General features: G+C 42.6%; 1 protein-coding gene across 3 annotated transcripts in view; it reads right to left on the bottom strand.

Moving 5' to 3' along the window:
- Positions 1–23,921, bottom strand: part of GRAMD2B (GRAM domain containing 2B) — a 52,237-nt gene that overhangs the window by 16,257 nt on the left and 12,059 nt on the right. For 2 of the 3 annotated variants that reach the window (XM_077817384.1, XM_077817385.1), the window contains exons 2-5: positions 14,568–14,690; positions 12,652–12,739; positions 11,034–11,100; positions 8,922–9,025 (exon numbers count right to left, since the gene is read on the bottom strand). In XM_077817384.1, coding sequence (XP_077673510.1) covers positions 8,922–9,025; positions 11,034–11,100; positions 12,652–12,739; positions 14,568–14,690 — 382 coding nt within the window. The remainder of the gene's footprint in view (positions 1–8,921; positions 9,026–11,033; positions 11,101–12,651; positions 12,740–14,567; positions 14,691–23,921) is intronic. The other variant, XM_077817386.1, reaches the window with a different exon arrangement.

The following is a 23,921-nucleotide window of genomic DNA, read 5'->3' as shown; positions in this document are numbered from 1 at the left end:
TAGAATGCCAAAATAATATAATACTGCAGTCACCTTATTGGTTATATACAAGTAGCAGTTCGTGTGAAAACCAATCCACTAACATAGATCAAGAATGTTGAAACACTAGCTCATCTTTTCCAGGGCCTCGTTTTGATTGTTACACACAATAGGTGTGGGTTGAGGTAAGGAACTATTTTTTTTATCTCGCTCAAGTGTAAATGTTAATTCATCAGCTATGTTTTACTCTAACAAAAGTTTGTGAAGCATGTAAGAAACAAAAGCAATTCCCCTCCCCCTTTCTGGGGTCTAGAGTTTTCAGAAGAGGTCTGAATTTATTCTAATTTTGCAGAATATGCGGGTCAGCAAACGGTGTAAAAGAAGCAAGGTCCCGTAGCAGACTATTTAGGAAAAGAAACATTCCAGAACATAGATTGCAGGAGATACAGGTCAAAGAATCAACATATTTCAAACTCTGCCCCACTACTTATACAGTGCCTAGTTTGTGACAAGCAGCTGAGTAAACGGTTCAGATCTTTCAGCATAACTAAAAGGATTTAGCCAACCCATGCTAAATATAAACACATCTCCATGTATGCTGTTCATCCTTTTTGCAAATACACCTGCAAATTATACTTTACATAGGTCAGTACTTTCAATACTTTTCCTTCCTATAGTTCCATACAGCTTCATTAGCAAGATCATATGCTTGATCACAAAGTTTGGTTTCTAATGAGGACTTCTCTTAAGTTTCAGGGTGTTTTAGTTCAGGGGTTTGGTATGGGCTCCACTTCGAAATCCCATATTACTAGAGGAGCATGAAGTACAGGCTCTATTTCCAATAAAAGACTGGCTGGTAGCAAGACAGGCAGATGTGATACTTTAGGCTATACAGAGGATGGAATGGTCACCCTGTTAGAATTCCTGTTATTTACACTTCTCTCTGGACTCTGCATCAGTCAGACTAAGGGTATGTCTACACTACAAAATTAGGTCGATTTTATAGAAGTAGATTTTATACAGTCAATTGTGTATGTCCTCACTAAGCGCATTAAGTCGGCAGAGTGCGTCCTCAATACTGTGGCTAGCATCGACTTACGGAGTGGTGCACTGTGGGTAGCTATCCCACAGTTCTCGCAGTCTCTGCTGCCCATTGGAATTCTGGGTTAAGCTCCCAATGCCTGATGGGGCAAAAACATTATTGCAGGTGGTTTTGGGTACACGTTGTCAGTTGCCCCTCCCTCCCTCCGTGAAAGCAACGGCAGACAATCATTTCACGCCTTTTTTCCTGGGTTATCCATGCAGACGGCATACCATGGCAAGCATGGAGCCCACTCAGTTCACTGCTGCTGCTGTGAGCATTGTAAATACCTTGCGCATGATCCTGGAGTATGTGCAGAACTGGGCTAAGAGACGCCAGCACGAGGATGATTGTGATGAGGACATGGACTCTGACTTCCTGAAAGCACGGGCTGTGGTAATTGGGACATCATGGTGGCAGCGGGGCTGGTTGATACAGTGGAACATTGATTCTGGGCCCGGCAAACAAGCACAGTCTGGTGCGACCGCATAGTGTTGCGAGTATGGGATGATTCATAGTGGCTGAGAAACTTTTACAGGCATAAGGCCACTTTCCTTGGACTTTGTGAGTTGCTTTCCCCTGCCCTGAAGTGCAGGAATACCAAGATGAGAGCTGTCCTGACAGTTGAGAAACGAGTGGCAATAGCCTTGTGGAAGCTTGCAACGCCTGACTACTACCGGTCAGTCGGGAATCAATTTGGAGTGGGCAAGTCTACTTGTGTGGACTGCTGTGATCCAAGTAGCCAATGCAATCATGGACATTCTGTTCTCAAGGTTAGTGACTCTGAGAAATGTGCAGGTCATACTGGATGGCTTTGCTGCAATGGGGTTCCCTAACTGTGGTGGGATGATAGACGGAATGCATATCCCTATTTTGGCACTGCACCACCTTGCCAACCAGTATGTAAACCGCAAGGGGTACTTCTCAATGGTTCTGCAAGCACTGGTGGATCACAAGGGACATTTCACCGACATCAAGGTGGGATGGCTGGGAAAGGTGCATGATGCTTGCATCTTTAGGAACTCCGGGCTGTTCGAGCAGCTGCAAGAAGGGACTTACTTCCCAGACCAGAAAATTACTGTTGGGGATGTTGAAATGCTTATAGTTATCCTTGGGGACCCAGCCTACCCCTTGCTCCCATGGCTCATGAAGCCATACACAGGCAGCCTGGACAGTAGTAAGGAGCAGTTCAACTATAGGCTGAGCAAGTGCAAAATGGTGGTAGAATCTGCCTTTGGATGTTTCAAAGCTTGCTGACGCTGTTTGCTGACTAGGTTAGATCTCAGCGCAACCAACATTCCCATTGTTATTGCTGCTTGCTGTGTGCTCCATAATATCTGAGAAAATAAGGGGGAGATGTTTATGGTGGGGTGGAAGTTTGAGGCAAATTGCCTGGTGCCAGACAGCAGGATGATTAGAAGAGCACAGCTAGGCGCACTGCGCATCAGAGAGGCTTTGAAAGCCAGTTTCATGATTGGCCAGCCTACAGTGTGACAGTTGTGTGTGTTTCTCCTTGCTGCAAACCTACCCCCTTTGTTGATTTTAATTCCCTGTAAGCCAACCACCCTCCCCCCTTCGATCACAGCTGGCAAAGGAAATAAAGTAACTATTGTTTTGAAACCATGCATTCTTTCTTTATTAATTTAAAAAAAAAAAAGTGAGATAACTGACAAGGTAGCCCGGGTGAGAGAGGAGGGAAGGACAAGGTCACATTGCTTATTGTAGCCACACTACAAATCAAAACTATTTGAATGGCAGCCTTCTGTTGCTTGGGCCATCCTCTGGAGTGGAGTGGTTGGGTGCCTGGAGCCTCCCCTCCACGTTCTTGGGCATCTGGGTGAGGAGGATATGGAACTTGGGGAGGAGGGCAGGCGGTTGTACAATGGATGTAGCGGGGGTCTGTGCTCTTGTTGGCTTTCCTTCAGCTCCAACAGATGCTTCATCATGTCCATTTGCTCCCCCATTAGCCTCAGCATTGCCTCCTGCCTCCGCTCTTTGCGCTCACTTAATTCTTTCCTGGCCTCTGCCACTGAGTGCCTCCATGCATTAAGCTGTGCCCTGTCAGTGTGGGAGCACTGCATAAGCTTCAAAAATATGGTTTTTTGCCTTCTAATCTGTGATAACCTCAGGGACGGAGATGATAGAGGGAGCATAGAAACATTTGCATCTGGGGGGAGATAAAAAGGGAGAGTAAAATTTAAGATGGTACATTTCTGAGAACAAAAGGGAGACTCTGCATAGTGAATCAAGCAATTCACAGCAGACAGCACATGTGCTTTAGGTACAAGATCGCATTTTGCCTTTTATATTGAGCGCCTGCCGGTATGGTGACATATCACAAATGGCTGGGCAACAGAATTCGGTTTTCAGGCAGCCATGGTAAGCCAAAGGGTAAACGGGGTTGGCTTCTTACAGCTTCATAACCATAGGCGCCGACTCCATGGGAAAAATTGGTGGGTGTGGAGCACCCACCGGCAGCTCCCTGCCCCACAGCTCACTTTCACGCTCCGCTCCACCTCCACCCCTGAGCGGCCCAATGCATCCTGCTTCTCCTCTCTCCCTCCCAGCACTTGTGCCGTGAAACACCTGTTTCGCGTGGCAAGCCTGGAAGGGACGGGGGAGGAAGGGGATGCAGTGTGCTTGGGGAAGAGGTGGGGCCAGGGCAGGGATTTGGGGAGGGATCCAACAGGGGCAGGGAGGGTGCGGAGTCGGGGTGGGGCCAGGGTGCAAGCACCCACCGACACCAACAAAAGTTGGCACTTGTGTTCATAACATGTGGGAATGGTTTCAAACTGCAGTGCCATCCTTTCCCATAGCAAGGAATGCTGGTTGGTTTCACATTTAAAAGGAGGGGCCGTGGTTTTCGGGTGAATGTGCAGCACACACCTCCTGCCACCCCACTGCGTGGCTATTCTCCGGGATGGTCCTTTTTAGCCAAACACAAACAACCCAGCATGAACGGGGTCCTTTTACTGTTCCCTTACAAAAATTCCCCTATTTCAACCAGGTGACCATGAATGATATCCCTCTCCTGAGGCTAACACAGAAAGATATAGACCGAATGTTGCTTGAATACCACCAAAACCCAGGACCATTCGCTGCCATGCTTTGCGCTGCAATGATTCCAGACTTCTTGCTACTGGCTTGGTGTGGTAAAGTGTCCTACCATGGAGGACGAAATAAGGCCGCCCTCCCCAGAAACCTTTCAGAGTTTCTCCAGGAGAGCCTCATGGAGATGTCCCTAGAGGATTCCCGCTCCATCCCCAGACACGTTAACAGACTTTTCCAGTAGCTGTACTGGCCGCGAATGCATCCTAATTCTTCAGGGTAAATCAAACATTAAACACTATTGCTTTTAAACCCTGTACTGTAGTTACAAATGTGCACTCACCAGAGCCGCCTTCTCCGGCTTCAGGGTTGGGGATCCCGCCTTGGGAGGGTATTGGCTCCTGCCCGCTGGGGAGAACGGATTCACCGCTTGCCTGCTGCGCATTCTCCTCCTCCTCTTCCTCATCCACAAAATTCTCCTTCCTGTTGTGTGAGACTCCCCCATTTCAGGTGTCCATGGACAGTGGTGGGGTAGTGGTAGGGTCCCCCCCCCCAGAATGCCATACAGCTGATCATAGAAGCGACATGTATGTGGCTCTGACCTGGAGCGACCGTTTGCCTCCTTTGTCTTTTGGCAGGCTTGCCTGAGCTCCTTGACTTTCATGCGGCACTGCTGTGTGTCCTTGTTGTAGTCTCTCTCAACCATGCCCTGTGAGATTTTGGCATATATACTAGCATGTCTTCTTTTTGATTGGAGTTCGGCCTGCACAGATTCTTCTCCCCATACAGCAATCAGATCCAGTGTGTCCCTTTTGATCCATGCTGGAGCTTGTTTGCAATTCTGGGGGAACTGCATGGTCAACTGTGCTGCTGAGCTTGCCACGCTGACCAAACAGGAAATAAAATTCAAAATTTCCTGGGGCTTTTCCTGTGTACCTGGCTAGTGCATCGGAGTTCAAAGTGCTGTCCAGAGCCGTCACATTGGAGCTCTCTGGGATAGCTTCCGGAGGCCAATACCATCAAATTGTGTCTGCACTACCCCAAATTCGACCCAGCAAGGTCCATTTTAGCACTACTCCCCTCACCAGGGAGAAGTACAGAAGTCAATTTTAAGAGCCCTTTAGGTCGATGGAACGGGGTTGGTTGTGTAGACGCATTCATTTTAAAATCGACCTAACTCGGCTAAATTCGAGCTAGCCCCGTACTGTAGACCAGGGCTAAGACATGCGAGAGATTAGGAGAGAGGGGAATGTGTCTAAAATTTGGCTAATAAATGACCTTTCATAGCACTGAATTGAAAGTATAGTACTGCAAACAAAGAATTATAATAAATTGAAATAGACTTTATTTATGGAATAATCTATCATCTTTTAGTTGTTAGCTTCTGTTTATGAAGGGCCTCTAAGGAAAGCAGTACTGAGACATGAAATGGTCTCTCATTATGTTTTGGCTAACCTGCCTATCATCACCAATACTTTTGCTTATATTTAGCCTGGGTATGACATTTTGTCATTCATCATTTTAGGGATGGATAACCAAATGGATACTCTACCCTCGCCCTAAAGGCTAGAGAAGAGGTCAAGGCCACTTTGATCAAAAGCCATTGCTAATAAGTTTATTGATAAAAGAGATGGACCTGAATCAAAGCTTCATGTTCAAAACCCTTGAGGGTTTGGGAGGCTTGGATCCAAAATTTGCAACTCTGGCCCACCTCCAGTTCTCAATTTTGTGTGTGTGTATACATGAACTTCTACTTTGCCTGCTTACTATGCTGTTTTCACATTAAGACCAGAATGTCTCTAACCCACTTCTTTAAAACTCTACTGAAAATTGCCTGTCTACCTCAACCTGCTTTCTTTACCTTTCCCCAGGGATGCTAGAACAATTTGTCTGGTGTGTGTGCTGAGAGCCATTGAACCAAACTGTAAACCCTGTATATGATGTAAACCACTTCAAGCCAGGAGGTGCAGAAGCACCCCCAGAACTTCTAATTCCAGTACCTATGCCTTTACCCCTTGTTTGTATCATATATTGTGTAGTTAGATGGTAAGAATTTCTGAACAGGGCTTTGTTTGTAAATTTTTTCTGGAAAATGACTCCATATCAGCATTATCAAATAAATAGAAATAGGTCAATTAAAAAGATATTCTGCAAACTTCATCAAATAGAGTAATTCCTACTGTGCTAAAGTTTAATGAAGTTTCTGCTTCATACTATTTTGGTGGCCGATATTAGCTGTGATATCCTAGTTCAAAAAGAGGAAAAAAAAAATCTAAGTGGGATGGAATACCCATTTCCTACACTCTTATGCCAGCAATTGTTTACCAGGGAGAATCACTGTGAGACCATTTCACTTCTACCCATCTGTGCTATCCATCTGCAATACTCACTGTCCAGAGGACTGAAACTGTGGACAACTTGGAAAAAAACAAGTAGAGAACTACGCAGGACAACAATCAGAAGTGTGATTCACTCTTGGGAACCACACTTGTAGTTGTTGCACAGCCCAGAAGAGGGCCTGCTAGGCTCCAGTACCAAGATGTGGCTACCTGGAGAGGCACCAGGAGGAAACCTGCTAAATCATCTTTTGAGGTTTAAACAGCATTGCAATAAAAACCTCTTACTTATTCAACAAATAGGGCTTTGCTACTCAGAACAAATCAGTCATACCAGAACTCGCCACTTATACTTCATACTCTGAGAACTGATTAGTTGAAATAGCTACCTTTCTCAGGGCTTAAAACAATACTACCTTATAGAAACAGAAGTTAGAGATAGAAAACATCCATTAGATTGTGTAGTCCAGCTCCTTTTCAGTAAGGAATTGTTTCTTATGACAAGTTTTCCTGTTTTTGGTCAGACTAGTTTTAAGAGTTCCAAGCAATGGAACATTATTATATTATTCCTAATTACATTTCCTATTCTCTTCCCCTTTTTGTTGTTGGCACCTGTGAAATATTTGTAGGCTTATCATGCACGCATACAGGTTCATTAGCTGCTACTTAGCAAAGTTATGAATGTTTATTTTAAGTCTTTTCTTGTAGGTCAGTCCTTCCTGATTGCTAATCATCGTTACTAGTCTCTGAGTTCCTTCAATTTCTCAGTATCTTTCCAACAGGTAACTTTGGTGCAGTTGCATCACAATCATATACAGAGACACTGTATAGCCCCATGCACTATGATGGGATGTTTCTGTGTCCCATATGTCACCCCCAAACTATAATGTATTTTGAAATCATAACACATTGCTAAATGTCTAATTCTTAACTCTCTTTCCGCATTACTGACTTCCCAGGTTTATCCCTCCCATTGAGTACGTATCAGATTACATTTCCTCACGTATGTTAGCTTGCATACTTTAAAGCTGAACTTCAGTTTGGGCCAAAATCTGCCACTGATACTTGTGCTGAGCATCAGCTTACTCTACAAATAGTCTCATTAATTTCAGTGGAACTACATGCCAAGGAAGTTTGTACTCAATGAGCAAGGGTGGCACAACATGACCCTTTTGTTAATTTCAGCTTCCTTATTTGCTCTCTATGGCTGTTATTAAACACTTGTGCCATTTCCCCATTCTTGTCAAAAAATTAACTATGACTAAAGCAATCTATTAATTCACAACAAACAGTACCTCAGTTACCTGAGTCATGTAATAGCACACCTTGCAAATGCAATAAGCTACTATTATGAACCACAATTTATCATTCTTTAAATCTATTTTACATTCTGAAAAAAATTCCTCCAAATATCAGGTGTGTCCTATTAAGGCCTTTGACCTGATTTCCTTCCTGGGCTGATAGTTAGAGAAATGGATTAAAAAGTTAAGTCGAAAGGTATGGCATCAGCATCCTAGTAATTATAGGACGAGGAAAGGGTGTGCATCTAAATCTGATTCTCATTCAAGGAAATGTACAAGTATTTTAAACGTTCAGAGCACAGTATTCCCACTAAAAAGAACCACCCCCCAAAACTCAGCTACACTGATTTGTTTCAGTGGGAACCCAAGGACAAGAAGTAAGGGCAAAATTCATGTTGAAAACAGAAATCTCTTCAGGCAGGGACCTTCTCTTATTATCCATATGTACAGTGCCTAGTGTAACAGGGCCCAAGACGTACTTGGAGCCTTCATACCTTGATATACAACAACTAGATTAACTTCAAACATGAAAATCTCTTTCCCAAAACAGCCAGTACTGACTACAGGGATAAGTCTGAAACCTCCACAACCCACCTCTCCCCTTCCCAGCACACCCACAGGCAAGAATACAGAGCACTGGGTCCAGTGGTCTCCCTCAGTCACTCTACAGAGCGAGTAACAACAGTGGTTGGGAGAATGTGTTTCCCCTACCTTCCCACACCTCCTCAACTCCCAAACCACACCCTGTCAATTGTGCTTCTCTTCTTTTTCTCCTCCATCCCCTTTTTATTTCTCTCTTCTCTTCCACTTCTACCCAGACCATCCTCCCAACACCTCTAGATTTGTAGTACAAGTAATTATAAACAAACATTAAAAAAATTCAGACATGGAACAAACAAGATGTGGGCTTGTCAGTACTGTGATCACTGCATATTGAATGCCTTTTCTTGCTCTCCTCCCCAACTTTGACTTTGGGCTTTTGAGACTGCACACAGCACAATGGCTGACTGGTGCTTTTGGATATTACTGCAATATAGTTGTTAGTGTTCAGTAATGCTCAGGCAAGAAGATAAAAGGCTTAACACCACTTGTGCATATTAGAAGAGCGTCAATTTCTAGAAATCACCAAGATCCCAGAGAATTTCATTGCTTTTTGTACACAGAGATGCTACTAACCTTGGTGTCTTTACCAAAGACCTTGGAATGAAAACAAATCCAGTTTTCAGATATAAATAACTTTCCTTGGTACAGAATTTCTTTCTGTAGAGCACAGGTGAAACCTATAAACATTAAAAAGAATAATAAAAAAAGGGAAATAAGGACAATCCAGGGAATTACAGACCAGTCAGCTTAACTTTGGTACCCGGAAAGAGAATGGAGCAAATAATTAACCAATCAATTTGCAAACATCTAGAAGATAATAAGGTGATAAGTAACAATCGGCATGGATTTGTCAAGAACAAATTGTGTCAAACCAATCTGATAGCTTTCTTTGACAATGTAAAAAGCCTTGTGGAGGTGGGGGGGGCAAAGAGGGGGAAAAGCGGTAGATGTGGTATATCTTGACTTTAGTAAAGCTTTTGATATGGTCTTGCATAGCCTTCTCATAAACAAACTAGGGAAATGCAACCTAGATGGAGCTACTATAAGGTGGGTGCAAAACTGGTTGGAAAACCATTCTCAGAGAGTCGTTATCAGTGGTTCACAGTCATGCTGGAAGGACATAATGCGTGGGGTCCCACAGGGATCAGTTCTGGATCCGGTTCTGTTCAATATCTTCATCAATGATTTAGATAATGGTGTAGAGAGTACACTTATAAAGTCTGTGGACAATACCAAACTGGGAGGGGTTGCAAGTGCTTTGGAGGATAGGATTAAAATTCAAAATGATCTGGACAAACTGGAGAAATGGTCTGAAGTAAATAGGATGAAATTCAGTAAAAGGACAAATGCAAAGTACTCTATTTAGGAAGGAACAATCAGTTGTGCACACACAAAATGGGAAATGACTGCCTACGAGGGAGTACTGAGGAAAGAGAACTGGGGGTCATAATGGACCATGAGCTAAATATGAGTCAACAGTGTAAAGCGGTTGCCAAAAAAAAAAAAAAAAAAAAAAAAGGACCAAACATCATCCTGGGATGTATTAGCAGGAGTGTTGTAAGCAAGACACGAGAAGTAATTCTTCCGCTCTACTCCGCGCTGATTAGGCCTCAACTGGAGTATTGTGTCTAGTTCTGGGTGCCACATTTCAGGAAAGATGTGGACAAATTGGAGAGAGTCTAAAGGAGAGCAACAAAAATGATTAAAGGTCTAGAAAACATGACCTATGAGGGAAGATTGAAAAAATTGGGTTTGTTTAGTCTGGAAAAGAGAAGACAGAGGGGGAACATGATAACAGTTTTCAAGTACGTAAAAGGTTGTTATAAGGAGGAGGGAGAAAAATTTTTTTTCTTCCCCTCTGAGGATAGGACAAGAAGCAATGTGCTTAAATTGCAGCAAGGGAGGTTTAGGTTGGACATTAGGAAAAACTTCCTGACTGTCAGGGTGATTCAGCAATGGAATAATTGCCTAGGGACGTTGTGGAATCGCCATCATTGGAGATTTTTAAGAGCAGGTTAGACAAACACCTGTCAGGAATGGTCTAGATAATACCTAGTCCTGCCATGAGTGCAGGGGACTGGACTAGATGACCTCTCAAGCTCCCTTCCAGTTCTATGATTATTCAGCACCTTTAATACCTGCAGTCCAGCTAGGGTTGCCAATTTTGGTTTGGATGTATTCCTGGAGGTTTCATCACAGGACATAATTTTAATTAAAGATTATTTTTTAATTCCTGGAGGCTCCAGGATGATCCTGCAGGATTGGCAACCACAAGATGAGCAGAGGTGCTTTAAAAATATCCTGTGCTATTCATAAAAATAAATTGATACATCTCTTTAAAGCACATGAAAGAGTTAGTTATGCACAGAAAAATCTTTAGCGCTCAAACCTTCATGAGTCTGAACTCTGATAAACCTTCAAGGTATTAAAAATGCATTGTAAATAGGGATGAGACAAATGAGTTAAGAAGAATTCAGGAAGTTTCTTACACATTCTGAACTTAAATGTAAAACCTTCCATTGAGGAGTACAGCAAGATACACACTGAAAAAATCCATTCAGCTAAACTGCTCTTATAACAGATGTTCTAGATCCACTACGTAAATGAACAACTGACAGCTTCCATTGTCCTGTCATGGATTCACTTTGCATTCTGGGACAGATAAAACAATGGTGTGGTACTTACTTTGCTTCAGTGGCTCTGTAGTTGGAACATCCAGAAATAGCTTGTGATAGTGAGCATTTGCCTTGAACTAAAATTAAACACAGACAGAACACATTTTGGTTATTCCTTCATAAAAATATATTTACCCCCCCTTAATCTGCACACTTGCTTTCTCCTTTAGCATCCTCTATACCACGGGTGGGCAAACTTTTTGGCTTGAGGGCCACATCGTGTGCAAAACTGTATGGAGGGCCGGGTAGGGAAGGCTGTGCCTCTCCAAACAGCCTGGGCCCTGCCCTCTATTTGCCCCTCCCACTTCCCGCCCCCTGTCTGCCCCCCTCAAAACCCCAACCCATCCAACCCCCCCGCCCCGCTCCTTGTCCCCTGACCACCCCCTTCCAGGACCCCTGCCCTTAACTGCCCCCCCAGGACCCCTCCCCCTATTTAATCTCCCCCCCATTCCCTGACTGCCCCCCTGAACCTCTGCCCTATCCAACCACCCCTGTCCTCCGACTGCCCCCTGGGACCTCCTGCCTCTGGCCCCAGCCCTCTTACCATGCCGTGCTGCCCAGCCAGAGCCAGCCCCGCTGCCGTGCTGCCCAGCATGAGCAAGCAGCCCCGCTGCCCAGAGTGCTGCCTGCGTGGCGGCAGGGGAGGGGCCGGGGGCTAGGCCTCCAGGCCAGTGGCTCAGGGGCCCGGCAGGACGGTCCCCCGCGGGCCGTAGTTTTCCCACCTTTGCTCTATATCTCAGGTACTATGGTGATTAGTGCTACAGAAATGCAGTTAAATGAATAAATACCCCCTTATTCTCAAATTCACCAGTTCTGGAAGTAAAAAATTGCCTTATAGCTCTTCTTTTAAACACCTCAAGAGAAGAGAGCTCAATGGATATTTTATCTGTGTTTGTACAACCTTTATACAACAGAAAGATAGCACTAGTTTTAGTGGTGTGAGAGTGGTACATCCATACTGAGCTTTTCACTAACTTTACAGAGAGAGTCCTCCAGCTCCGCTGTCTGAATAAAGCACTATCTTCTGCAGAGATGATAGAGAAGGAGACACTAGTAACTCCATAGTTAGAGCTGAATTTTCTTCTACAGCTGTACCATCTGTATGTGATGTGAAGAAATTTACAAAGGCAGGGCAGGAGGGGAAATAACACTACTCAACTCTGGGGGCAAAACTACATCCAAACTCCAGCTTAATCAGAGGACAGCAAACAAAAAAACCTCAAAGAACATTTCAAAGTGAGAAATATAGGTTCTAGATGTTGCCACATGAGAGTATCTGCACCAGTAAGTAGATGTGTTATATTTAGAATAGATATGCAAAGGGCAAGGGAGACGAGAGAGAGAGAATATCCCACGGGTGAACTTTTCCAAAAGAATGACATTCTAAAATCTTTTGAACTAAACTGGAAAAGTCATCTTCTGCTCCTGTTAAAGATTGTTCCTTTGTCTCAAATCCTCAGTGGCTGTACTTGGTAGTAAGGCTTCACCTTTTGCACTTACCATGTTTCACTCAATCTCAAAGGCACTGTAAATATCATTACAGTACAATGAACAGTGCTGTTACTGGGCCAGACAATGATAGTATAGTCATTTACTCTAACTAAAAACACATGTTATCTCTATATTACCTGATTTGAGGCATGTTTTTTCCTTTCAGGCTTGGAGTCACTCTTGATATCTGTTGTCAGGAAGGGGCTGTCCACACTGATCTTTGTCCTGAGGGTAAGAAAACATTCCTAATACCATGCTTAGTGTCATTTCATTAGTTTTATTACCATCTGGATGTATATTTCTGTCTATGCACATATTCATCCTTTGTTAACTGTCATTCTTATTCTCTTGTCTCTTGATGACAGCAAAGTGGATAAGGATAGCTAACATCAATTTCAGAACATGGCAAGTCTCACAGATCGATGAAAAGCCTTTTAACGTTAGAGGGAATGTTCATTTGTGGTTTGGAATAAATTAACTACTGTTCATTTCTTTTGTATACTTTGTTCACCTTATAGGCAAAGACTATGACTTTTCTTTGGAATAGAAGAACATGAGGATGCCCTTACTGGGTCAGAACAGTGGTCTATCTAGCCCAGTATCCTGTCTTCTGACAGTGGCCAATGCTAGATGTTTCAGAAGGAATCAACAGAACGGGGAAATTATCGCGTGATCTGTCCTCTGTCGTCTAGTCCCAGCATCTGGCAGACAGAGCCTTAGGGACACCCAGAGCAAGGAGTTGCATCCATGATCATCTTGGCTAATAGCCACTGATGGACCTATCCTCCATGAATTTATCTAATTTTATTTTAGCCCAGTTATAGTGAAAGCCTTCATGACATGCCCTGGCAATTAGTTTCACAGATTGAAGTACTTCTTCACAAAATGCACAGTCCTTATATATGTTTTTAACCTGCTGCTTATTAATTCCATTGGGTGATCCCTAGTCCTTGTTTTAAGGGAAGTCATCATGTGTGTCATTTGATATATTCACTATTGGATTCAAATCTTGAACGATGGTAAGAATATTGACCCTACCAAAAAAAACCGAACCAAAAAAAACACTGTACAGGGACCGTCTGGTAAATTTTTCCTGGGACAGAAATGTCTGACTGGAGAGGTGCAGTTTACCATGGATATTCTTGTACTTCCTCAAGAGTTTTACATGAAGAAGCTGGGAACACACAGTATGTGCAAGAAGATGCAATAGGCTCATGTGTGTTTGCCTCCTAAGCAAATTTGTGATCCTAGGTTGGTTGTTGCATTGGTCATCTAAGGAACAGGCAAGAAGACAAGGCATTAGGACTTACATCCCATGGTTGTGAGCAAGTCATCTAGCTGTTTGACTGGGATTTTAAAGCCATCACAGCCTTTGTTTTGTAGGAGTTATTGTATTCCCTGCCACCCAAACTCTTTGATTTATCTTTTTTATAAGACCTAGTACATCCTGCTACAGATATTTCTATCATTGAACTCTGTTTCCCTGTAAGAATGGTGTGACTGAGGGGCTGAAGAGACAGAAGATTCTTACCACAGGGATCCCATATCAGGGCTCAGTTATACCTTTGTCATGAGTAAAGGACTCTACAACATTGTGCTGCACCAGGAGTAGCCCTGGAGCCAGACACAGCCTGGCTCCCAGTCTCTCCCTGTTCTGCAATGGAAGTAACCTGCACCAGGTCTAGATCTGTGCAGTGTACTTCCCCTGGCATGCCAGTATAACTGTGCTAGCTGGTGCACAGAAGGGCTTTGAAGCCATGGTTCTGCCCACTACCTACCTCATTCTGTTCTCTCCCACCTACTTGTATAGGAGGTTGGGTGTAGGAGCCCCAAAGAGGTTGCTCTTCCCCTGAAATGCTCCTTTCTGTGTTCCAATAGCTGGCACAAGTGAGCATCAGATATCCCATTTATTCCCTTGTGCAGCTGCACAAGCAGGGCCACTGTCAGGACCTTATGTGTACTAAATATTTATCTTGTTTCTCACCAGTTTTCTGGGATGGGTCTCAGCAATTTTTATTGCTGCTGTTTCTGTTAGTCAGTTTTCTGACATTACCTAGTGGCACCAGCTTTTTTCCGGTCATCAAAACATTCAGCCTCACTAGTAGGGGTCTGTGGCAACAGGCTGGGTGATTTTCCACCCTTCTTTTTTTCCTCTGCACCATGTTCTCCATCTGAACTGGAGAGAGAGAGAGAGAGAGAGAGAGAGAGAAGTTCTCTTTATCTGAGGGTCAAAAAACAAAAGCCACTACAAACTGACCTAAAAAAGAAAATTGTCTGCTATGTACTTCAATCATTAATTTTAGATTTTAACATATAAAGACTTTAACAATAGGTATTCTTGTATCTTTGACCATACTTGGGAAAACTAAAAGCAAAGCCTCCACTCTTGTTTACTTAGAACTTTAATCTAGTCAGTCTTTTCCTTTCTGTCATACTAACATAGAAACTTAAAATAACCTTCTAGATCAGCTAATGTCTACATAGCACCAGTCACTGTTGTATCCAAGTTCTCCTTTGAAGATTTTTACTGTTTTGAAATTGACAAAAGTCCTCCCCCCCATTTTTCTGATCAGTTCTATAAATAGCTAACATAAATAGATAGTTTTTTCTGTTAAACCCTTTCCATGATATGCATTTCAAAAAGTTGTCTTGTTTCCTAGGATGCAGCAAAATGCACAGAGTGTCGCTATAAAGTCTTATCAGGGCATATGGTAGAACCCACCAATAAGCCCCAAGTTAAAGACAACAGTAAAAGAACACAGAGCATTCTCACTAACATGCAGGAAAGTTTAAAAACAAAACAAAAACCAACCAACCAAACAAAACCCCAACCCAACCCCCCTATCATTTTGAGAAAAGCACCAATCTAGCCGAGGGATAACTTCAAACCCTACCTATGAATGTGGGACTGCTTTGTTTTCTCGAGCCGTGTTCAAATGTCGAACTTTATAACGCTTTCAAAAAAAGCAAACAAGTAGCCTATCTTGTTCCTTGTACTCAAGTATACAGCAACAGCTCTTAAAATCTATTTAATTGGGAAATTTAATGCCAGCAGAGCTATCAAAATATGAGTATTCAATGTAGAGTACACTTTAATGCAAAAATATAACTATTTAGTACACACTGTTGTTTAGTGTCCTGGAAAGAATCTTCAACCACAGACCTGATATCATCTGAGCAACATGAGCTGTAGTATTGAAATTCTAGCAACGGGGGAAAATGACCAGAAATTAAAGTGCTACTATCACACAATCAGTCATGTTTGTTTGTGGTTCCAAGTAGTAAAGGAATAAATCTAAACTAAATGAGTTCAGTGCTTCATTGAGTCAAGTAACACAGGGAGTTAGAATTTTTTAAATTTTCTAATCAACCTACAAGCTATATGTTGTGCTTAACACATTCTTTATAGCCAATTATAATAAAAGGAAAATCAAGTTAAGGCAGAGTTCCTCTTAATTGGAACCAACAGGTCCCATTTGACCCTTCAGTCACTACTTACTACAAAGTTTCCATGAAAGCCTTTTTATTGCATTTTATTTGAATGCGAAGAAGCATCTGTCAGGTTTATGAAGGTGACCTAGGTCACAATATAGGATCTGTGTTTAACAGCCTGCATATCAGACTGAAATCCATCTTTCCCATGGCAAACACATATACTACCATACTAATTAAGTTATATAGTAGGCAAATTTAAACAAAAACACAACCCTTTGCAAAATTTGCCCTGATGCTTAATACTATCCTAGATTTATTTTTTATATATATATATGCTCATGGGTTCAAGTCTAAAGGCAAAGGAGGAGGCTGTCCAACCATCTGTATTTTTAAGCCTCTTTCCCCTGTCCCCATCCATTGTTTAAAACTGTACTATTCCACCTTGGAAGTTGATATTGATTTTTTTTTTAAATGAAAAAGGTATCAGTTGAGGGTAGAATCCCCTGGTATGCATGGATTTTAGTTATAAAGTTGCTTAGATTTTTTTAGTAAGCTACCACATACATCTCTTATTTTGGGGATAAAATCCTAGAAAGATTAGAAATTTTTCAACAAACATCAAGGAAAATAAGAAGGTATGGTAAATGTTGAATCTGTCAACGTTAACTGTGTTCCTTAAAAGTGGTCCTGGATTACTTCAATTTTCAAGGGACCTCTCAGTGTAGTATTTATAGATCTGTATGCAATTTTACAATGGTTATACAGATGGCAAGGCAAACACAGTCCAGACCATCAAATGTCATTGGATAATGACATTACACAATGTAACTTCAATTAAAAGTTTTGGCAGATATTTTAATTACTATACCAAGACCAAGGCCATGTCATTCATATTAGCACTGGCCTTCTCAGACTGACTACAATCTCATATTTTCACTTGGAATTGCACAAAGAAATCAAGAGAGCGTCTATGTGATGTTGGCTGAGTGAGGTCAGGAGAGAAACATTGCAAAATGCTTGTGCAAATCTCAGCCAACAACTGATTACCAATGTTTATTTTCTAGGACAAAATAATCAGAGTCTTATACCTTATTTACATTGGGATTTATAAATTTGAAAGCTTGAGAGAACACCCACCTGTTGAGCAACCAGTCCCCCACACAGTGAATTTAATGCCTGTGAAAGAGATACCAAATTGACATTTGCTAAGGAAAATTCCATTTACCCACAGAACAGCCAAAGCACAGGGATCAACACAGCAAGTTTCCACACAGTTCCATCAATGGGTGCCAGTTTTACCAGAGGTAACAGCTTTCAGTGACTCTGATCTAACCTGAACCAGCAATCTAGAGGTGTTGGGTAGCACAAACCTTTTACATCAAGAACCCAAACCAGCAGTTTTATTTAGTTTGAGGTTCCAATAGGCATGAACCTCAAAGAGGACTTTGGTCAGGCCCTGGTTTGGCCAGGGATGCTCCCTCCCACTACAGACCAGGTTGTGGCTATCTTACGGGCATAGAAGGGCCTAATGGTCCTTTAGCCACTTCTTATGATGGCTTCAGGAGGTAGTCAACTGTCTCTCTCTCCCTCCATCTCAATGCTTAAGCTTCCCAAGAGAAGTAGCTTGCTAGAGAGGGAAGTAGGCAGTGTTGGGATTGGGGAGCGTGGGTGTGCACACACCTTGAATTTAAGTAACCCTTTACTGGATGTAGGATTGTTATTTATATTACTGCCATGTTGAGAGGCTCCTGTGGGAATCAGGTTCACACCAGACTGGGCACTGTAAAAACTATGTAAAGAGGTTACAGTGCTGCTTACAGAGCAAGTTGACAGGACTTAAGTAGTGACACAAAAACATAGGGAAGGAAGGATGAGGAACAATGAAGCATCATGCAGTTATTCAGGATTTCTCATGGGACTCAGCAAGATAAAGAGAAGTGGTTAAATCTCTGTATAATATACAAATACCCTTTTCACCTCTTCCTTTCTCCTGTAACAACTCATAATAGTGAAATTCTTGCCCTAATCCTTTACAATCTTCAAATCCTTTGCAACCTATGATCCATTGAGTAGTTTTGGTTCCATCTTGTTTTATTTTTTTCTTTCAATTAATCCCTCCTCCCTATTTACTTTAACTGCAGAACAGTGGCATAAATGACTTCACACCTAAAATTCCCTTCCCCTGAATCGGTCCGTCATTCAATCCCTTGCCTTCTCTCCCGACAGCAACTCCACCGTACTACGTTATTCCTGTTACTTGTTCTGAGGGATTTGGGGGTGAGCTGGGCTCAGCCCAACCTGTTCGCCTTCTCTCTTCACTGCATCTCTAAAAGCAACCAAAGTCCTTTTTCCCCCTCAGGCCTTGCCTCCAGGAAGAAGAGGGAGAGTCCTGCCCACGTATGGATGCACCTGATTAAAGTAAAGAAGTTTAAGCAGACGCCATTCCGGCAAATGTGTGTTCATGGGTCACAGCTACAAATGCCTTCCTACGTATGCTTCATATATACGCTCCACCAACACCACTGCCACATTCACCTAGCTCCTGCAATCAGAAATTCCGTACAAAAAGGAGTAAATCTTCATTTCCTCTCATATGAATCTACAGATACCAGTTCGCTAAAGCTGAAATCTCTGGAAACTAACTCATCACAGCTGTAAAATATCAGCAATCGCGTGTAATTTCTCTGCCGTTTCAGGCGCCTTAGACATTGGTGGCACCTTAGTCCGTCCAGTTCTCTGCCTGTGGCACATAGCCTAGTTTCCTGAGAGTCTCCTTTCAGTTGTTGGATTGAGTGTGGTGGCCTGTTATATACAGGAGATTAGACTTAGATGATCTAGTGTTCCAAAGTTTTGCAATTTGAAGACAAAAAAAAAAAAAGTTACGGTAGGTGTTCTTTTGCTTAACAGGATTTTCATGCAAGCGGACCATTTTTTAAATATCAAGGTGAAATGTCAAGATTTTGAGTTTGTTGTGAATATATACATTTAAACGCACAACTCTAACGCTAATAGAATATCTGCTTCAAGATGAACATGCAAAAAAAAATCTACCTACTTTTCAGACACGCCACCCCCTTAAAAAAAAAAAAATCACTTTCAGGTTTATTATGGCACAAAGGAACTATATTTTAATGTTGGATAGATTCATCTTCACTGATGAGTCACACAATTAAAATGACATCATAAAATTAGTGACATTAAAAGGATATGAACTCTGTGTATTAGAAAAACAGTTGGTTACACTACAGAGAATAATATACACCAAGAATGGAACTGAGGAATGTAAGATTAACTCACAGCAAAGGAAAAAAAGAGCAGAGAAATATATTAACAAAAAGCAGTGTACTGAATGTCTCTCTAATGAAGTGTACCGAGACACATTATTAGTCAGCACATTTAAAATGTCATGGGAACTAGATCTTGTCTCTTTTATACTCTGTATCTAAACACAGAAAACTAGTGACAGACCTGGGAGCCCAAGTTCTTTATGCTACAGAAAGAAAGTTCCTTTTGAACTCAAAAGAATGTCTTCTGGATTAGAACATCAGCCACTCAGACTTGTAGCTAACCTATGCTGCAAAAATTGTATTAAGTTGATTACAATAGAATTTTTCAAAGGAAAACAAATTCAAAGAAAACTACTATTATGAAGTATAATTGCTACTAAAAACCTCTGGTACATCCTGTTCCCTTTGCACTCACCAAAGGCCACTTTCTGTTTTTTTTTGGCAGATGTTGAATGAAAGTTGCTTACAAATATTCAGTGTTATTTGACCAACAGGTACGTTAAAAGTTTAATAATAAGCGGCGTTAATGCATTAAGTGTTCTGAGAAAGGTCCAATAAATTTGTTTTTTAGTTCTCAACACATAATTCAGCAAAAATGAAATAATCCCTAAAACACACAAAAGCGTATTATGTAGATTCTCAATATTCTGTAGGTTTGCTCATATTTCCTAGAGTGGCTATTCTCGCTTTCCAAGTCCACCCTCTCTTGGAGATCAAAAGCTATCTTAAGTACTGTCCCACTAACTGCTTGTTTAGTAAGCTGTCTCATCCATTTAGAGCAGAAACATGCTGCTTGGATGACCAGTTCTGAAACTCCACCATCACAAAGGCTGCCATTTGTTCACGTGCAGTGTTTGTTCAGAATTAGAAAATATTCAACAGATTAGAAAGCAACTTCTCCGGTTTGCAATGCCATAACACCTGTCATAAATATAAAGGGAAGGGTAACCCCCTTTCTGTATACTGTGCTACAAAATCCCTCCTGGCCAGAGGCAAAGTCCTTTTACCTGTAAAGGGTTAAGCAGCTCAGGTAACCTGGCTGGCACCTGACCCAAAATGACCAACGAGGGGACAAGATAATTTCAAATCTGGAGGGGTGGGGTGGGGAAAAAGGCTTTTGTCTGTCTGTATGATACCTTTGCCGGGAACAGATCAAGGATGCAAGCCCTCCAACTCCTGTCAAGTCAGTAAGTAATCTAGCTAGAAAATGCATTAGGTTTTCTTTGTTTTGACTTGTGAAATTCGCTGTGCTGGAGGAAAGGTGTATTCCTGTTTCTGTGTCTTTGTAACTCAAGGTTTTGCCTAGAGGGATTCTCTATGTTTTGAATCTGACTGCCTGTAAGATTACCTTCCATTCTGATCTTACAGAGTTGTTCTCTTATCTTTTTTTTGTTCTTCTAATAAAGTTCTGTTTAAGAATCTGTCTGGGTTTTTTGGGTCTTAAAAATCCAAGGCTGTCTGTGCTCATCTTGTTTATTCTCAAGCCTCCCCAGGAAAGGGGGTGCAAGGGCTTGGGGGGATATTTTGGGGGAATAGGAGCTCCACGTGGCCCTTTCCCTGATTCTTTGTTAAATCACTTAGTGGCGGCAGCATTTTACCTAATCCAAGGGCAAAGACTTTGTGCCTTGGGGAAGGTTTAACTTAAGCTGGTAGAAATAAGCTTAGGGGGTCTTTCATGTGGGTCCCCACATCTGTACCCTAGAGTTCAGAGTGGGGAAGGAACCCTGACAAACCCCCAATATTTTGTCTAGTTTTGAATCCAATCAGTTCTGTCTTGAATGCTGAAAACATTGCCTCTAAAGATAGACTGTCAGGGACTGTCTGTCACTGTCTACCTGTTACCCAGATTACTCTTACTGTCCTGGATATTTAAGGACTTCCTTTGCAACAGCCTAAAGAGATGCTGTTAAATTTAATCTGCCAAGTGAGTAACGTGTGGTACATCGTCCCTGGCTCATGTCTTTATTGGTTGGTGTATGATGAACTGGGAAATATCTGTATTATTTTTATGAATATGGTGCATGCAACTGTGGGTATGTCTGCACTGCAATTAAACACATGTGAGTGGCTGGTGTCCGCTGACTTGGGCTTATGGGGCTCGGGCAGTAAAACTTTGGTGTAGACTTTTGGGCTCAGGCTGGAGCCCAAGCTCTGGGACCCTTCCCCCTCACAGGGTCACAGAGCTGGCCCGACAGTCTACACTGCAATTTTACAGCCCCACAGCTCAAGCCCAAGTCATCTGACATGGGCCAGCTGCAGGTGTTTAATTACAGTACAGATGTACCCTGTGTGTTTAGTTATGAGGGGTTACTTGATGTGGTGTTGTTAAAGAGACCAAGCAGGGAAAGCAAAACGACGACACGGGTAAGAGCCCTTGAGGAAACCATGGGAAGCTGTTTATTGGGGAATACCTCCTTCTGAGCTCCAGCCAAACTAAGAATGATTTACTCTTCCCAAGCCTAGGCCTAGGATCAAACAAAGTTACTAAATCATTACAACACACAGGGCCTAGAAAAGAGGGGGTTTGGGTGAGCCAAGGGGGCTGCCCAGCAAGAGCTACTGGCATACAAGGAGAGACAGAGAGCATGCTGCAAGCAGGAGAGTGTGCTATTCCCAGCCAGAAATGGAGGTAAGTAGGCTAGATGAAACGTAGCAAAGCTTTCAAGGAAAGGTAAATATAGGGAAAATATATGCATACAGCTTTACTGTTTTTATCCTTCACTTTGTATGCTGTGTACTTGGATAAGAGAATAAATAAATACTTTCTTTTGAAGATGCTGGCTCTATGTCCCTGTGAACTTGTATTGTCACAGGCTGATAGAGAAAGAAGGTTTACAGGTGCCAGCCCCGGTTGGACTTGTTGTGTTATCATGTTTGGTACTGCTGTTTAGAGATCCGGACTAGAGCAATTGAACAATATAGTTCTGGCCAGATACGGGTGAAAAGAGCAAGCCAAAGGGGTATATGTCAGAAGGACTAAAAGAGAAACTGTATTTTGACCTGTAACCATGACAGCTGGCATCCTATCTTTACTAGTTAAGGATGTGGTGAGTCACAATGAAGCAGACATGCCACTAACACCATATAAAATCCATAACCATGCTCAGCATTTAAAAGAAATAGAATCTGTTTATTCTGAACTGTCCTGTTGTCTGGAGTTAAACATCTAAGCTCTGTAGTGTACACCTATCCTGCTTTTGGGGTATAATACACACACAGGTATTGTGATTTTGACAGTGATTCAGAGAGCAAATACTATTGAAACATGTTCACAACTCCAAGCAGAATACATCTAGACTAAGAGTGAAGAAATGAAGAGCTGCTTAATGGGCCAAACAAGAAGCTAAGTAGACCAACGGTGTACTCAAGTGGATGGAGTAAATTTATCTCTGTCAAATTTAGAACACAGTACTCTGGCCAGTACATACAAAAGCCCAAAATTGAGCATCTGATTTTGGAAGGATACCATTTCAGTTGTATGTTGGAGGGGTAAAGTTGTCAGACATATCTTTATACATGTGAGGAGAGAGTGTGTTCAAAGCTTAAGGAATTCAAGAACACTACAACCGGGGGTCAGCTTGTTATTACAAGTGGATACAAAGCTAAAGATAGTGGATGCTCTATTCCAGGGGTTGGCAACCTGCGGCACACGTGCCAAAGGTGGCACGTGAGCTGATTTTTAGTGGCACTCTGCTGCCAGCCAGGGTCCTGGCCGCCGGCCCTGCTCAGCCCGGTGCTGGCTTGGATGGACGGAATCCTGGGCTGGCAGCACGCTAAGCCAGGCTAGCGGCCAGGACCCCAGATCTGGGGTTCTGGCTGCCGGCCCCTGCCAGCCGGTATCCCGGCCACTGGCCTCGTTCAGCCTGCTGCTGGCCTGGGATTCTGTCCATCCAGGCTGGCAGCCGGATGAGTGGGGCCGGCAGCCGTCTGAGGTTCCATCTGCCGCCTGTGCTGCCATTCTGGGATTTCGGCCGCCGGCACCGCTCAGCCTGCTGCCAATCTCGGGTTCTGTTGGGGGGCCCTGTAAAATTTATTACTGGCATGCAAAACCTTAAATTAATGAAGACTTGCACGCCACTTCTGAAAGGTTGCCGACCCCTGCTCTATTCTTTTCTAGCAGACATTAATGGTCTGCATATCTTCAGTCCTTTTGAGAGCAATGCTAGGAGGCTAATTCTCTCATTATACAAAAAACTCACTGAGCCAAATATAAACACAACAGAGTGAACCTGCTATAGTTGATGTGACTATATTTGAGTTATACCCTCTGCCCTCCCTCCAGCTATCCCTCTCTCTTTTACCAGATCTTCTGAATACCATAGTTTTGCTCAGTGTCAGCCCTTCTCAGCAGTCTGAGAATGCACTGGGCCTATGATTGACTGCATTTCCTGACAGGCATTGCAATGTGTGCCGTAGGTATATTTTGCCTATGAAATGGCTCTTAGGATAACACAGAAAGGATTTGGGGACATTAGCACTGCAGAGTTTGCTTTTGCTCACTGCTGGTGGTTATTTTTTGCTACAGGTTATATTTGTGAGGGTGAGGAAGTAGAGTTATTTGAATATTTATTGATGTATTCTCACTTTGCAGCAGTACCTTTAAACATAGCAATATACAAATTTGGTTTGAAATTTTGGTATCCTTATATAGTATTAGAAAATTTGAATACATTTTAATTTTAAAC

This window comes from Eretmochelys imbricata, chromosome 5 (genome assembly GCF_965152235.1).
Source record: "Eretmochelys imbricata isolate rEreImb1 chromosome 5, rEreImb1.hap1, whole genome shotgun sequence".
Taxonomy (NCBI): Eukaryota; Metazoa; Chordata; order Testudines; family Cheloniidae; genus Eretmochelys; species Eretmochelys imbricata.
This window is presented reverse-complemented; position numbering and strand designations above follow the sequence as displayed.